The sequence below is a fragment of the Schistocerca nitens genome, chromosome 1 (genome assembly GCF_023898315.1).
Source record: "Schistocerca nitens isolate TAMUIC-IGC-003100 chromosome 1, iqSchNite1.1, whole genome shotgun sequence".
In the NCBI taxonomy this organism is placed as follows: Eukaryota; Metazoa; Arthropoda; class Insecta; order Orthoptera; family Acrididae; genus Schistocerca; species Schistocerca nitens.
The window spans coordinates 187,765,171-187,782,808 of NC_064614.1; the positions used below are offsets into that span (position 1 = coordinate 187,765,171).

At 43.9% G+C, this 17,638-nt stretch overlaps 1 protein-coding gene across 1 annotated transcript in view; it reads left to right on the forward strand.

The window, feature by feature from the left end:
- Nucleotides 1-15,875, forward strand: part of LOC126235956 (uncharacterized) — a 70,834-nt gene extending 54,959 nt beyond the window's left edge. Inside the window, exons 4-5 of the mRNA XM_049944962.1 lie at nucleotides 940-1,459; nucleotides 15,418-15,875. Of these exons, the coding sequence (XP_049800919.1) occupies nucleotides 940-1,459; nucleotides 15,418-15,566 (669 nt within the window). The 3' untranslated portion in view covers nucleotides 15,567-15,875. The remainder of the gene's footprint in view (nucleotides 1-939; nucleotides 1,460-15,417) is intronic.
- The last annotated feature ends 1,763 nt before the right edge of the window (nucleotides 15,876-17,638 follow it).

The window sequence follows — 17,638 nt, forward strand, 5'->3', positions numbered from 1 at the left end:
AGTTACTTCCGTAAAATATCTGAGAGTATGCGTGCGGAACGATTTGAAGTGGAATGATCATATAAAATTAATTGTTGGTAAGGCGGGTACCAGGTTGAGATTCATTGGGAGAGTCCTTAGAAAATGTAGTCCATCAACAAAGGAGGTGGCCTACAAAACACTCGTTCGACCTATACTTGAGTATTGCTCATCAGTGTGGGATCCGTACCAGATCGGGTTGACAGAGGAGGTAGAGAAGATCCAAAGAAGAGCGGCGCGTTTCGTCACAGGGTTATTTGGTAACCGTGATAGCGCTACGGAGATGTTTAATAAACTCAAGTGGCAGACTCTGCAAGAGAGGCGCTTTGCATCGCGGTGTAGCTTGCTCGCCAGGTTTCAAGGGGTGAATTTCTGGATGAGGTATCGAATATATTGCTTCCCCCTACTTATACCTCTCGAGGAGATCACGAATGTAAAATTAGAGAGATTCGAGCGCGCACGGAGGCTTTGAGACAGTCGTTCTTCCCGCGAACCGTACGCGACTGGAACAGAAAAGGGAGGTAATGACAGTGGCACGTAAAGTGCCCTCCGCCACACACCGTTGGGTGGCTTGCGGAGTATAAGTGTAGATGTAGATGTAGATGAATGAATGCGAGCCGGCCGTGGTGGCCAAGCGGTTAAAGGCGCTACAGTCTGGAACCGCGCGACCGCTACGGTCGCAGGTTCGAATCCTGCCTCGGGCATGGATGTGTGTGATGTCCTTAGGTTGGTTAGGTTTAAGTAGTTCTAAGTTCTAGGGGACTGATGACCTTAGAAGTTAAGTCTCATAGTGCTCAGAGCCATTTGAACCATTTGAACCAATGAATGCGATACAGCGTCATCGTTTCCACCCCTGGCCCTCTAGTCATAGACACATTACAATATTTTCTTTTGATGTGCCGTTATCGTTTTGTGTTTCAGGCGCAGGGTCTTGTGACGCCGTCGGATGCCGATGATTTCGAATGGCTGCTCGCGGGGCTGCCCGTTTCCTCCCCGCCGGCGTCAGTACCTCTGCCTGTAACGCAGCCGCCGTCGTACGGCTATGGTCAGGGACCGAACTACGGGCCGGGGTACGGCCTTGTTCCAGGGCAAGGATACGGAACAGGGCCGGCCTTCGGCACAGGGCAGGGTTTCAACGTCGGCCAAGGCTACGGCTATGGCCAAGGTTTCGGCATTCCACAGACAAATCCGTATGCGTACCAACCTGACTTGCTTCCAAATAGGTCGGGCGCAGCTAACCAGGGGACAAACACAGTCGTCACCCAGCCGATACCCAACGTAGTGCCGAACGCGGCCAGCGGTGTCCTGCCCTCGGTGGCGGCTAATGTTATCCCAAGCGGCTTAGGAAACCTCGCAGGAATTGGACTGTTTCGACCTGCCGGCGGCGCGCCTCTCTTCCAAGGCACTTCCACATCATCTTCATCCTCCTCAGGACCAGGAGGTAAGACAGCGACTCGCAGTGCAGTCCGTAAGAGAATAAATCTGGAGAAATTATTGTGTGTGTTTTAATGTACACTACTGGCCATTAAAATTGCTTCACGACGAAGATGACATGCTACAAACGCGAAATTTAACGGACCGGGAGAAAATGCGGTGATATGTAAATGATTAGATTTTCAGAGCATTCACACAAGGTTGGCGCCGGTGGCGACACCTACAACGTGCTGACACGTTCCAACCGATTTCTCATACACAAACAGAAGTTAACTGGCGTTGCCTGGTGAAACGTTGTTGTGATGCCTCGTGTAAGGAGGAGAAATGCGTACCGTCACGTTTCCGACTTTGATAAAGGTCGGATTGTAGCCTATCGCGATTGCGGTTTATCGTATCGCGACATTGCTGCTCGCGTTGGTCGAGATCCAATGACTGTTAGCAGAATATGAAAGCGGTTGGTTCAGCAGGGTAATAAGGAACGCCGGATCCCAACGGCCTCGTATCAGTAGCAGTCGAGATGACAGGCATCTTATCCGCATGGCTGAAACGGATCGTGCAGCCACGTCTCGATCCCTGAGCCAACAGATGGGGACGTTTGCAAGACAACTACCATCTGCACGAACAGTTCGACGACGTTCGCAGCAGCATGGACTATCAACTCGGAGACCATGGCTGCGGTTATCCTTGACGCTGCATCACAGACAGGAGCGCCTGCGATGGTGTACTCAACGACGAACCTGGGTGCACGAATGGCAAAACGTCATTGTTTCGGATGAATCCAGGCGCTGTTTACAGCATCATGATGGTCGCATCCGTGTTTGGCGACATCGCGGTGAACGCACATTGGAAGCGTGTATTCGTCATCGCCATACTGGCGTATCACCTGGCGTGATGATATGGGGTGCCATTGGTTACACGTCTCGGTCACGTCTTGTTCGCATTGACGGCACTTTGAACAGCTGACGTTACATTTCAGATGTGTTACGACCCGTAGCTCTAGCCTTCATTATATCCCTACGAAACCCTACATTTAAGCAGGATAATGCACGATCGCAAGTTGCAGGTCCTGTACGGGCCTTTCTGCATACAGAAAATGTTCGACTGCTGCCCTGGCCAGCACATTCACCAGAGCTCTCATCAACTGAAACTGCTGGTCAATGTTGGCCGAGCAACTGGTCGTCACAATACGCCAGTTACTACTCTTGATGAACTGTGGTATCGTGTTGAAGCTGCATGGGCAGCTGAACCTGTACACGCTATCCAAGCTCTGTTTGACTCAATACTCAGGCGGATCAAGGTCGTTATTACCGCCAGAGGTGGTTGTTCTGGGTACTGATTTCTCAGAATCTATGCACCCAAATTGCGTGAAAATGTAATCACATGTCAGTTCTAGTATAATATATCTGTCCAACGAATACCCGTTTATAATCTGCATTTCTTCTTGGTGTAGCTATTTTAATGGCCAGTAGTGTATTTATGAGCCTGACATACAGACAGCAGATTTAACATTTCAGCATTGTATGGGATTTTGTTCAGCACTACATCCAAAGCCTTAGCATAATTATTGAGTGTAAACATTCCATATGTCGCTGTTAACAATTTTTATTCACGCGATTGCAGTATAGTCAATAATTATATAGGGCACTCGTATGTTTTCATGTTTAAAACTTATCTAACGATCCTATCCTCAGGCACAAATGGAATCGTCAACTCAGTTGGAAACTTGCCGTGATAAACCACACTAAAAACCTTCAAAAAACCCTTTATATAGGATGCTCCATGAGCTACTAAATATTTTACCACTACTCTAGAAATAGCATATAATTCGTTCCGAGACAGAAAAAATGAACTGTGTACAGGATGGATACACGGGCGTGACAAAAGTCAAGGGGTACATCCTAATACCATGTCGGACCTAGTTTTGTCTCGCGTATTGCAGCGCTAACGCGGCATGGGCACAGCAAGTCGTTGGAAGACTCCTGCGGAAACGTTGGGCCATCCTGCCTCTATAGCCGTCCATAATTGTGAATGTGAAGGATTTTGTGCACGATGTGTCCTCTCGATTAAGTCCACAAATGTTCGATGAGATTCATGTTGGGCCATCTGTGTGGCCAAATCATGCTCTCTAACTGTCCAGAATGTTCTTCAAACCAACAGCGAACAATTATGAGCCGGTGACATGGCGCATTGTCATCCACAAAAATTCCATCGTTTGGCTGCAAATGGTCTCCCAGTATACGGACATAACCGTTTCCAGTCAATGATCGGTTCAGTTTGACCAGAGGACCAAGTCCATTCCATGTAAACACAGTCCACACCATTATGAACCCACCACCAGCCTGCACAGTGCCGTGTTGACGACTTGGGTCCAAGGCTTCGGGTGTGGGCTCTGCGCCACACTCGAACCCTACCATCAGTTCTTAACGGCTGAAATCTGTACTCTTCTGATCAAGCAACTATTTTAAGACGTCTATGGTCCAATCGATATAGTCACGAGCACAGGAGAGGCGCTGCAGGCAATATCGTGCTGTTAGCAAAGGCAATCGAGTCGGTCGTCTGCTGTCATAGACCATGAACGCCAAATTTCTCCGCACTGTCCTAACGGATACGTTCGGCGTATTTTCCACATTGATTTCTGCGGTTGCTTGTCTGTAAGCACTGACAACTCTACGAAAGCGCCGCGGGTCTCGATCGTTAAGTGAAGGCCGTCGGCCACTGTTTTCTTCGCGAAGAGAGGTATTGCATGAAATGTGGTACTGTCGGCACACTCTTGAGGCTGTACATCTCGGAATGTTTAATTCCCTAACGATTTACGAAATTGAATGCCCCATGCTTTCAGCCCCAATTATTGTTCCGCGTTCTAAATTGTTAATTTCCGTCGTACGGTATAATCACGTCGGAAACCTTTCCATATAAAGCACCTGAGTATAAATGACAGCTCCGTTTTTTTTTCCTTTATTGATTTTCAATTCCCCCCGAAGGGGGCGGGCTGGCAGCAGCTTAGTACGCTGCTCTACAGCCTACAGACTTTTATTTTAAAGAACGGAAGAAGAAAAGAAACAAGAAAAACAGGCGATAAAACGGTGACGTCAAGTGAAAAATGGCGGAAAAATGCGGAAAGTCAAAATAGAAAGCAAAAGGGGGTGGCAACGTTAATAAAAGACACAGGAATCAGACAAGTAACATAGTACACACACAATTAAAAAAACACGGCGACAGTCTGGTTTCCATTCGCAAGAGATAAAAGGCACACCCAGCGACAGTATGATGGCCGTTCGCAACACTTCCCAAAAAACACACCACGGAACACTCACTGTAAAACACGCACTGTAGAACACTCACTGTAGAACACTGCACGAAAGTGGTGGCACAAAGATGACACTCCCGAGCCAAAGGCAGATGGGGGGGGGGGGGGACCTGGAGGAGGGGGAAGAACAAGGAGGGAGGAAGGAAAAAAACGAAAACAGGGGGGGGGACCATGGAGGGAGAGGACTAATAAAGGGGGAGAAAACAGCTCCGTCAATGCACTGCCCTTTTATACCTCGTTTTCGCGATATTACCGCCATCTGTGTAGGTGCAAATCTCTGCCCCATGACTTTTGTCAACTCATTGTACATTTATGGGTTAGACATTCAAACACCAGATTTAATATTTCAACATTATATGGGATTTTGATAAGAACTGGGTCCATAGTTTTAATGTATTACTGAATGTAGACATTCCACGTGTCGCTGTTAACAACTTTTATTTGTTGCATGTAGTACATTCAATACATCCCATAATTATGTAGGGTGCTGGTATGTTTTCATTTTTCAAGCAAAATTGATTGTATAGATCTTAGAATTAAATGTTTCCGTGCGACATTTAAGCCTCTTTTTATTATCTACGATAATGATCGAAACAGACGAAATCAATCAAAATTCATGCTGCAGTCGGGACTCGAATCCGGGTCTCGTTGTTTTACAGGCAGAGATGCTAACCATTACACCACCGAATAACGATGGTTCATATCGTTGAACGAATTACCTAAGCTAAGTGCCCTCCCCAACACAAACTTCAATTCATTTTCCCTCACATATTGTCACTATTGCCAGGGCTCTCCGATATTGGCAACCACCCCAACATTGGACGTAATGGGACGTCCTTGTACCATTGGTGGTTTACAGATCTTATAATTAAATGTTTCCCTGAGACATTTAAGTCTAAGATCACCAATAGTGCAAGCATGTCCCATTACGTCCAATGCTAGGGTGCTTGCCAATATCGGAGAGCCCTGGCAATAGTGACAATATGTAAGGGAAAATGAATTGAAGTTCGTGTTGGGGATGGCACTCAGCTTAACTAGTTCGTGCAGGAAGGCTGACTGTATTACTGCGGTGGTGTAATGGTTAGCATTTTTGGCTAGCAAGCAAGAAGGCCCGGGCTCGAGACCCGACAGCAGCACAAATTTTAATTAATTTCGTCTGTTTCGATGATCATCGGAGAAAATTGATTGTGCTTCGCTGAAGCACAAATGGAATCGTCAACGCAGCAGCTGGAAACTTGCCATTACAAACCACTCCAAAAATCGTCATAAATCCTGTATACAGTATGCTTTGTGAACTACTGTTTTACCATTGCTCCTGAAACAGCATATAATTCGTTCCAAGAAAAAGGAGAATTGAACTCTGTACAAGGCAATTATGTAGCGTGGCTGCAAATACCGTAGAGTTTACATCTTTTTCACTATCTAGCTAAAAAAAAGAAAGAAACACTTCGGATCTTAGGAGACACAGAAAGCCACAATGCCGAACGATGTGTTACGTGAGGTCAAGGTGATTTTTATACAGGGTGTTCTGAAATTCTCCTTACAAAATTCTAGGAACTGTGGAGGGGAGCGAGTAGGTGATATTTTGAATTGAACCCCATGCCTAGAAATGCACCGTTTCCGTGCTACAACCGTTTCAAAACATGTTGGTAACGCGACCCAGTATATCACTTGTTTTACAGGTTCACTCATTAATAGCCAAAATAATTGATCGTGTAGTCGTTGACGGATTCTCTTCAACGTGGTACAGTACAGCTCTTCCAGTTCAAGAGTGCGGCTTCTCCTTGGAACACCACAGTCACACCTACTGACAAGGAAGGTACCCTTTCTCGAAGCAGTTGCGTAATTGTGGCGAAAAGGGTATACGATGGAGTCGGACGTTGTGGAGGACGAGACTGATAATGGCGACGAGCAGCTCTTGCATTACTGTGAGCTTCGCCACTCAGAAGTATCACGTCGGTGTATACTGCAAACGTATTCTCAGCCACGTTGGTCCAACACTCAGAGACACGTGAATGAGGCTCGAACCAATAAGAGAGGTAGGACAGACGTCAAGTGACATCAGCCGATCCTACGTCACCCCCCCCCCCCCCCCCCACCAAGACTACTCTGTTGCATACCTACCCAGCAAACATATTTTCAAGCTGCTGTTGGACAGAAACGGTACTTTTCCGGACATTGGTTCCTATTGAAAATATTATGTACCCACTCCCCTCTGCAAGTCCTAGAAGTTTGTAAGCGGAATTTTCGAACATCCTGTGTGTCCTCCCCGACTAACAGACGTTTCGAGATTTTTTTCTCGAATAGTGACATCACAGGCTTTTGAATTTTCGCTGCACTGCTTATTCATTTACGCCAAACGCAATGTCTGACGGATCATGACACAGACATGAACTCGCAAAGAACTAGTAGACGTGTATGTCCGACACCCAAATTGTTCACAGTCGATTATACATTGATCTCTGTCACTAGTGGACCATGGCCACGTTCAAAATCGTGCTGGAGGTTTGTTTGTCCTAACTTCACTTTAAACGCAATCAGACTGTCTGCTAGCGCTCATTTGATTCCTCACTTATTTCAAAGGCGTGTATACGTTTGGATATGTATTCCAATACAAATGGAAGTCCTCTGGTGTTTAGGAATATCTATTTCCCATTATTAAAAAAAAATTAAATTTCTCGCTGCAGATAACTAATAAATTAAGATGCCTTTTAGCCTAACTTAGTAAGCGCTGATGATCAGACATTAAAGATAATGATGTAGGTTTTGGTTTATTTTGTTCATGCTTTCATGTAAATAAACTCACGCACCACTATTTTAGTCTACCTGTCTACAGACTGCTGCAGAGCTGTCTATTTAAGCTACACGATTGCGCCTATTGGGAGATGCGATATGGACCGGTAGCTATGTCATTCTCTGCCAAATGGTGTTGCTTGGATGCCGTACAGTGCGACATGGGGTCAGGAAACCGCTTTCCCATTCGTCGTTAGCTTTCCAGACCAGGGAGCTGATACCTTTCATTCAAGTAGCTCCTCAATTGGCCTCACGAGGTTGTGTACACCCTTTTCCAGTCGTACCCTGTTCCAGTCGTACCACGAAAAAAAAAAAAAAAAGATCCCAGGCAATACCGAGAATTGAATCCAGGTCTTCCACTCAGTGACCATTCAGCTAGGGAGGAGATGGATGGCGGTTTAGTAATGTCATGACTTAAATCCTAGCACAAATAAATTGCAGTGGCTCTTACTGTGTTCTAAAGCGAATCTGTGGGTCTACAAGCCACATCAGCCTGTAATACCGCAGGACTGCTACGGTCTCAGGTTCGAATTCTGCCTCGGGCATGGATGTGTGTGGTGTCCTTAGGTTGGTTAGGTTTATGTAGTTCTAAGTTCTAGGGGACTGATGACCTCAGATGTTAAATCCCATAGGGCTCAGAGCCATTTGAACCAGCCTGTAATACCTGTGACCAAACTTCTATGGACAGCCACTGTTCGCCATCAGCCTTGTATCTAAAAGCGCCGGTTACCTACTATGCGTATTCCAGTATTTAATCTTTGGATAAGGCTGTATGTGAGGTTGTGAAATCCTGAAAGTGGATTTTTTAAGGCTTTTTGAAGCATGATAAGCAGCTGGTGCTGGATTAGTGAGAAAATTAATGTGGAACGTAACTAACCTTTGCCATCGGCCTTGCCGCAGTGTTAACACGGGTTCCCGTCAGATCACCGATGTTAAGCGCTGACGGGCTTGTCTAGCACTTGGGTGGGTACCATACGGATCCACCGAGCTCTGTTGGCAATTGGGGTGCACTCAGCCCTTGCGAGTCCAATTGAGGATCTACTTAGAAGTAGCGACTCCGATCACGAAAACTGACAAGGCCAGGAGAACGGTGTGCTGACCACATGCTCTTCCATATCCGAGTCCAGTGACACCTATCGGCTGAGGATGACACGGCAGTCCGTCGGTATCGGGTGGCCTTTCGAGGCCTGTTCGGACGGAGTTAACTTATCTTTGCTCATCTGAAAATAGTTCAGTTGGGTCCAGACCGGGGATCCTCCTTGCCTCCGACCGTCATAGGTTATTATGCTGCCTAGGTAGCAGAATTCCTTAACTTCGTCTACTTCGTGATCCAAAATTGTAATGTTAAATTTCTTGTTGTTCTCATATCTGCTACGTCTCGTTACTTTCGTCTTGCTTCCATTTATCCTCAACCCATACTCTGTACTCATTAGAGTATTCATTCCGTTCAACAAGTCCTACAGTCCTTCTTCACTTTTACTGAGAACAGCAGTGTCATCAGCAAATCTTATCATTGATACCCTTTCACCCTGAATTTTAATCCCACGCTTGAAGCTTTCATTTATTTCCCACAGTGTTTCTTCGATATATGGATTGAACAGTATGGGCAAAAGACAACATGGCTGTCTTAAAACCTTTTTATTCCGAGAACTCCGTTCTTGGTCTTCCAATCTTATTTTTCTCTCTTGTTTTTGTACATAGTGTATATTACCCGCCTTTCCCCATAGCTTACCCCTATTTTTTCCAGAATTTCGAACATCTAGCACCATTTTGCATATCGAACGCTATTTCGATGTAGACAAATCCTATGAACGTGTCTTGAGTTTTCTTCAGTCTTGCTTTCATTATCAACCACAACGTCATAACTACCTCTTTGGCGCCTTTACCTTTCCTAGAGATAAAGTGGTCATCTAACAGATCCTCAATTTTCTTTTCCATTATTCTGTATATTATTCTTGTCAGAAACTTGGATTCATGAGCTGTTAAGCTGTGTGATAATTCTCGCAGTCGTCGGCTCTTGCTACCTTCGGAATTGATGGTATATCGCCAGTCTCATACATTCTACACGCCCCAAGTGAATAGTCGTTTCGTTGCCGCTTCCCCCAATGATTTTAAAAATTCCGATGGGATAGTATCATTCCTTTCTGCCTTGTTTGAACTTAAATCCTCTGAAGGTCTTTTAAATTCTGATTCTAGCATTGGATCCCCAAACTCTTCCCTATCGACTCCTGTTTAATTTTCTGTCACGTCATTAGACAAATCTACCATCTTCTAGAGGCCTCAAGTACTCTTTCCACCTATATGCTCTCTCCTCTGCATTTAGTAGTGGAATTCTCATTGAACTCTTAATGTTATCGCCCTTGCTTTTACTTTCACCGATAGCTGTTTTGACCTCGCATATTCTGAATCCGTCCTTCCGATTATGCTTTCTTTTTCGATTTGTTCACATTTTTCATACTGCCATTTCGTCTTAGCTTCCCTGCACTTCTTATTTGTTTCGTTCCTAAGTGACTTGTATTTCTGTATTCCTGAATTCCACTGAACATTTTTGTACTTCCTTCTTTCATCGATGAGCTGTAGTATTTAATCTGTTAACCATGGTTTCTTCGCAGTTGTCTTCCTTGTACCCTTCCAGATTCCGTGATTATGCCCCTTAGAGATGTCTATTCCTCTTCAGCTGTACTGCCTACTGAGCTATTCATTATCGCAGTGTCTACAGCCTCAGAGAACTTAAAACGTATCTCTTCATTTCTTACTATCTCCGTATCCCACTCCTTTTCGCACTGATTGTTCGTGACAAGTCTCTTAATCTTCAGCTTTCTCTTCATCATAACTAAATTGTGATCGGAATTTGTAACTGCTCCTGTGTACGTTTTACAATCCAATATCGGATTTCGGACTCTCTGCCTGACGATGATGTAATCTAATTGAAATCTTCCGTATCTCCTGACCGTTTCCAGGTGTGCCTCGTCCTATTGCGATTCTTGAACATAGCATTCGCAGTTACTAACTCATATTTATTGCTGAACTCAGTTAGTCTTTCTCCTCTCCCATTTCTGCTACCAAGCCGATATTCTTCCATAACCCTTTCTTCTACTTGTTCCCCTGCAACTGCATTCCCTCATGACTATTAGATTTTCATCTCCCTTTACATACTGTATTACCAGTTATATATCATCATATATCCTCTCTGTCTCTTCATCTTCAGCTTGCGACCTCGCCACATAAATACGAACTATCGTTGTCGGTGTTGGTTTGGTGCTGATTCTGATGAGAACAACCCTTTCATTGAACTGTTCACAGTACCTCAGTCTCTGCTCTACCTTCCTATACATAACGAATCCTACTCCCGTTATACTATTTTCTGCAGCAGTTGATATTATTCTCTAATCGTCTGATCAGAAATCCTTGACTTCTTTCCATTTCACTTCACTGACCCCCACTATAAAATAGATTGAGTCACAGCATTTCCCTTTACAGATTTTCTAGCTTCCCTACCACGTTCAAAGTAGAACGTTGTCCTTTTGTTGGTTATGCAATATTTTTCTCATGGTCACCTCCCCTCTGGGTGCCTATTCTGTATCTTTCCGCCATTGTGCCGATCGTTTCGGTACTCAAGTGCACCGAACGGTCTAGTACTCGGATTAGAGTCCGTGCATTATTCAGTATCCACTTCGGTAGCGATACCTTTCGGGTCTAGAGAACCGAAGCGCTGTTGTCGGTTCGTGTCGCGCAAGCCAATCAAAAGTAAGTGGCCGCAGTTCCGCGCATGCGCACTGCAGAGCGCACAGCGCCACGAACACAAAGCGACTAGCAGACGACACAGACGCGCTATTCTTCCAAGTACAGAAAATTGCGTTTACGTTGCCATAACGCATGACGCCGCATTCCAACGAGCTGACGTGCCCGCCATCATCGCCCTTGCCACCTCCTTAACAGTATCAGGCGCAGTATATCCATTTCCAAGATTCTCAGGTGAAATGCATAAAAATTTTTACAGTTTCTCTGACTGCATGTTTCCATGCATGCATAGAAACGATAGCGTATTTGACTGTATTCTGCAGATTGTTGAAATGCCGCATTATGTCATATTATTCTCATTCACACTGACATCGTGTTTTGGATTTTACGTTTCGCAAAATGAATTAGGAATAGTGTGTAGTACCACATTGTACTAATACGTCTCTAAAAACACCCGAAAAATTGATTCTGAGAGTTTCAAATAATAAGAAGATAAACAGAATGTGGTTATAGCTCGCTCCTAGAGATGCAAATGATTAAGTAGCCCACTTCTCTATATGATACGTCAACGATTTGGATCTTAAAAACAAAACTGAAAAAAAAACGCATTTTCGAGAGCTCCTGCAGTTCGTCGAAGTTTATAACATGCATCTCATGAATGAAAATGTTTCGTATATAGTGCTACAGTCTAAAAATATTACGGCAGAGATCTTTCATCTCTGTCTACTGTGGTTGAGGATTCGATTGCAGATAAATACTCGTGACAAGCAAGATTATGAAGATGACTGCTGCTAGCTACATTCCCAGTAATTTATAAGTTGTGCTCTTAGATTCCTGTCTAACCGCATACTCGGAAATCGCTAGATATTCGGAAAAAATGGTGAATTATTTATGACAAGAAAAAATATAAAGGTCTCTTTCGGTTGTTTCACTCACAGCAATTTCATCTCCAACAATTTCATATTTCGGGTTTTAAACACACAGAAATCACGAACTCATTACTGAGGAAGTGTGTTCTTACATGTAAGCAATAACGAATATTGCAGAAAAATCTTAATTTACACGAATAACAGTGTCTCAGAACGTGTTGCATATAAGAAGAGGAAAAAAAAATTGCATCCATCCATGCGCGAACCGCATTCCCGCGCGCTAACCACTTGGCCACGCCAAACAGCAGACCCACACTGCTCAATTCTTGTAGTATTGTGTAGAGGAACGTAGGCTGACTTCGTTGCCAAACGGTGCTGCGTAAGTCATAAATGCATGATAGTTTGGAAGGTTTCCAATATCAGGCTTCACGTAATTGCTTTCCATTGTTACTTGAAAGTTGTAAACACGTTTCGATAATTACTAACTAAACCATTTGAGGGAACAAGTGCACAAAGGCACTAGTAATGTCAGTTCACACTCATGTAATATATGTAAGCAGAGACGATGTCTTGCTATTTAATGATCTTTAAACTCTTATTTGCATAAAAATAACAAATATTTTGAGAGAATATTCACCGAAATTTTTTTTTGGATATTATCATTCACAGTAACAACCTAACCCAACCATATTTCTAACAACGGAAAATAGTCTATTATGAACTCACTTTCCAACTGGATGCGTCCTCTGGTGATTCTTTAGTAACACAATCATAAGTCCAAAGCTAAAACCGCTAAATATGTTTAAAATAACAAATTATAGGTGTATATAAACCACAGCTCACCGATAAACAGGGCCAGACCGAAATCCAAAACCTCTCGGTACAATTGTCGTCGGTGGGAGGACCGTTCGGTAACAAGTCTCAGAAGCTTACTGAATAGGATATTTCGATATAGAATCGAAAATGACGTCACTACCGAGACTAACCTACTATACCGATCGGTATGAACGATACAGAATAGGGCCCCTGGCAGTCCCCTCCCGAGATCCAAATGGGTGACTTCCAGAATCTGTTGCCAGTCGAGAGATGATCAAGATATTTTTCTTCAGTTACAGGCCACATTTGCTTTCGTTACACATTGTGTCTTTAATGCAGTGGTTGCCATTGACTTCTGCATCCTTATGCCCTTTGCTGATTCTTCAGCCTTTCGGCGCAGCTTCCCACCCCTAGGGCAAGAAAGTGCCCTGAGCCTCTGTCCGTTCCTCCGCCATCTTTGACAAGGCCGCTGGCTGAACGAGGAGTGCCTTCTTATGCCGGAAGTGTCCGGCCGCCATTGCTGATGGTTTTTATTCAAAATGTAACCGATGGTGGGCTTCGAATCCGGGACCGAGGACATTTTGATTGCAAATCAAAGACGCTACCCCCAGATCACATCTACCTAACGCTTTGAAATTTAAGGCTTGTTTCGTTACTCTTGAATATGGCAATCTTTGTAGATGTCCTGGCCAACTTTGTCGATTAGACTTGACGTCTCATTTATCCGATATACCTCAAGCTCTGCTGTTTTGTCTTTGTTTTTTAGTCAATCTAATCTTGTACGTCCCGTAACTTCTGTTAGAAATTTCATTTCTGTCACTTCCATTCTACTTTCTTGTTTTTTAGTTATTGTCCAAGATTCACTTCCAAATAGCGAAGTGGGGATGGCCATTATCTTATAAAACTTGATGTTTGTGTCTTTTATCACTTTATTTCTCAATGCTCTGTTGGTTGTTCCGCGTATCCTTTGTACTGTATATGGTCAGGGAAGGGGGGAGAACGTTGTTGCATATGCCTCGTGGCGGCAGTGTGCAGTAGGTCGAGCGGTCAGGACTTGAGAGTGTGGATCGAGGGTTGCCGTTAAATGACAGAACAGGAAATTAGGTACAATAAAGAGAATATATTTCAGTGTATGGCATACAAGGGGCACGCCTAGGGTCGGAAGTTACCAGGTTTAGGCCAGTCTAGGAGGTCGAACACTTAATTGAAATGGGCAACGGAAGGCGAAGCGGTTCATGTTAACTTACGTTGGTGTCCGGTGGTGAAAAGCAGAGCCACAGGCTCTGCCTTCCGAAAAGACGTCTGTTCTGCTCGAGGTCTGGATTACAAGGAGAGAGGCAACTGTGTTTTGCACCGCAGAAAACTCCAGCGCCCAAACACGTGACCTGTATCCCACTCACGCTATTGGCTACAACCAATGGCGTGAATCCGCTAGCAGTTTCAGCAGAGGTCTTAGGGCGTTTCTTGTCAGCAGCTTTAACTGGACAGAACTGCCTCGGTTTTGAAAGACAGGTAACTTGCGTCACTTAGGCACAGCGTAAGTTGCTTTAGGAGTAAACCTGTAAAGATTTGACTTGGCCTTTGAAATAAAATTTTTAAACCAATTCCCTAAAATATTCCTTGACTGGCTGCCACCATGTACACCTTTGATATTTCTGTAGTTTGTTGTCGACTTAGAGTTGATTCCGGTTTCCTAAAATATTTCCCAGGTAACTGAAGTGACTAACGTGTTCAACGGTTTTGGTTCCTATTATGATCGTAGCCTCAGCGGTTTTGTCCCTCTGAAAACCATCATTTCTGTCTTTGGAATAGATATTTTCGCATTATATTCCTTAGCAATTTGGATCAGTCTATAGACGGAACTTTGAAGCGAAGTTTCGCTATCCTGTAGGTTTACAAGATCGTGTGCAAAAAGGATCGTATTAAAAATATGTCATGTGATAATTTCAAGCACGGATCAATGTGCTATTTGCATTCTTCGATCACATTTTCAACGTTTATATTAAAAAAGTGTGTGTGATCAGATGCACCCTTGGTTTATCGCTTTGTCTTCTGATATTCTTATTTTTGTAGTTCTGTATAGACTTTCTATCACCTTTATTATTTGCGGATGATATCTATTCTTATGTAATATGTTCGCATAAGATTTCGCCATCGAAATGGTCGAAGGCACTCACTAAGTCTATAAATGCGACGTGTATTTCTCTGTTGAACTTTCTCTGTTTCCATATAATTTGTTTAAATGTGGAAACATTATCAGTATAGGACGTTGCTTTTCTGACACCATTGTTCTTCGGATGACAGATTTCGGCAATAATTTGTAGACGTTGGCATTCTAATGCTAAATGTGGGTGGATTGCACAGCTAAGAGTTAAACCAGAATATTTTTTCTTGTTTATGTAGAATGCTTGCAGAGCCAGCTGTTTGTGCTTGTGACAGGTACCATCTTCACGTCCACGTCGGAGCAGACCGGCGTAGACGCGAGTGGGAAGCCAACCTTCTCGTCAGTGACGGCGACCGGAGACAGCGCTGGTCATCTGGTCGTGACCACCAGCGGCAGCGACAAGAAGAAGGAGACCAAACAGTGAAACCACTGCCCAGCGTGGTTCGTGTCGTATATTGTAAATATCAACAGGGGATGTCGTCCCATATACAATCTCATTATCTGTTGACAGCGCTATGAGGGTCATGTAGGGGCACGGTATGTGGCTACTTGGTGCTGAACAGTGGAGAAGGAATAGGACTTCTTCAGAGTACACTATCCAGAAGTAAATTTATGTTTGCTACGTAATGCGGTATATACTATGCCTGAACCATAACGCTCTAATAACGGTGGTCACTATGTTAGGATGAGAGGTATGAAAATACATAATACTGTACCAAATTACTATGTTATTACTACTTCCTTGTTTCCCAATAAAAAGCTTTTGACATAATTTGTAGTTAAGTCAAAGACGTGCATTATGTATGACGTACCAAATGCGCAGTGTATTTTTCAACATTTCGTTATTAATTTGCCCTATTTACACACATTCAAATGGCTCTGAGCACTATGGGACTCAACTGCTGAGGTTATTAGTCCCCTAGAACTTAGAACTAGTTAAACCTAACTAACCTAAGGACATCACAAACATCCATGCCCGAGGCAGGATTCGAACCTGCGACCGTAGCGGTCTTGCGGTTCCAGACTGCAGCGCCTTTAACCGCACGGCCACTTCGGCCGGCCTACACACATTCCTAGTGTAATATTTCAAATGTGACGGTGAGTACCACTCAATCAAACAATGTAGCAAAATGGTAATAAACTCTGTATTTGCACTGAAATGTTATTTACTATACAAAACGCCAGTAATGACGCCTCATACGCAAACTTTATAAAATTTCGTGTCTCATTGATGGTGCGTGTAGTTTAGTACTTCGGAATCTTTTTCACTGAAAATGCCCGCACCATTCATCTGTATTCACCAGACTTTCGTCAGTAAGCCATCAAGGCTAAAACTACTGAATAGAACAAGATTTGTGTAGCACGCAACACCAAAACATTACGTGAAACTGATGGTTCAAATGGTTCTGAGCACTATGGGACTTAACATCTATGGTCATCAGTCCCATAGAACTTAGAACTACTTAAACCCAACTAACCTAAGGACAGCACACAACACCCAGCCATCACGAGGCAGAGAAAATCCCTGACCCCGCCGGGAATCGAACCCGGGAACCCGGGCGTGGGAAGCGAGAACGCTACCGCACGACCACGAGATGCGGGCTACGTGAAACTGAAATGAGCTTTTTGTGAAGAATTATATTTTGATTGTGTGGCGACAATCGTGACTACTATATTTGCTAAAATAATTGTCATTTTCAGACACAATCGCATTTATGTTTTCATGTTACTGGGAGGAGGATTAAAACGGCGTGCGCGTTCCAGAGGGTCCGTTTACCAGTGTGCTTGACGATGGCAACGAGTTATTTTGCCAGAGATCGGGGCGTACATCCATGAATAATTTAGTCACTTTCCATTGATGTTTCACTACGACTTAGAGCTCGTCACTGGCTAAGTTTGTTACAACAATGACCTCTTGTGTCTTTAACTACATGACTTGCAAGTCCTAAGTGTAAGCTATCTCTGCAAAAGAGAATGTAAGAGGATTTGGCTATAACAACCTCTCAACGACAAGATCTATTGCCACAGTACAAGTTCGGATTGGAAAACGGCGGGCAAGGAAATCAACTTGTCCTGTCCTAAGAAACTATGCCAGTATTTGCTTTTAGGGAAGCCATATAAGGGAGGGACCTGAGCGCTCTTCCAGCACGCAAGTCCAGTGCTTTCACTTCACCAGCTGACATGGTACCATTTCTGCAGCTTCAAACGCTTGTTGGTGGCAAATTGTTCTACGCATTGTCCAAGTTTATTCTGCGTGTTAGAATATTCATAAACGTTTGTGTATATATCCAACAAGAAACAACAAAGAGACTGCATTATTGAAGCTACAGAGCGATCAATTCAGGTGGACTAATACATCTCTTATACAGGGTGTTACAAAAAGGTACGGCCAAACTTTCAGGAAACATTCCTCACACACAAAGAAAGAAAATATATTATGTGGAAACGTATCCGGAAACGCTTACTTTCCATGTTAGAGCTCATTTTATTACTTCT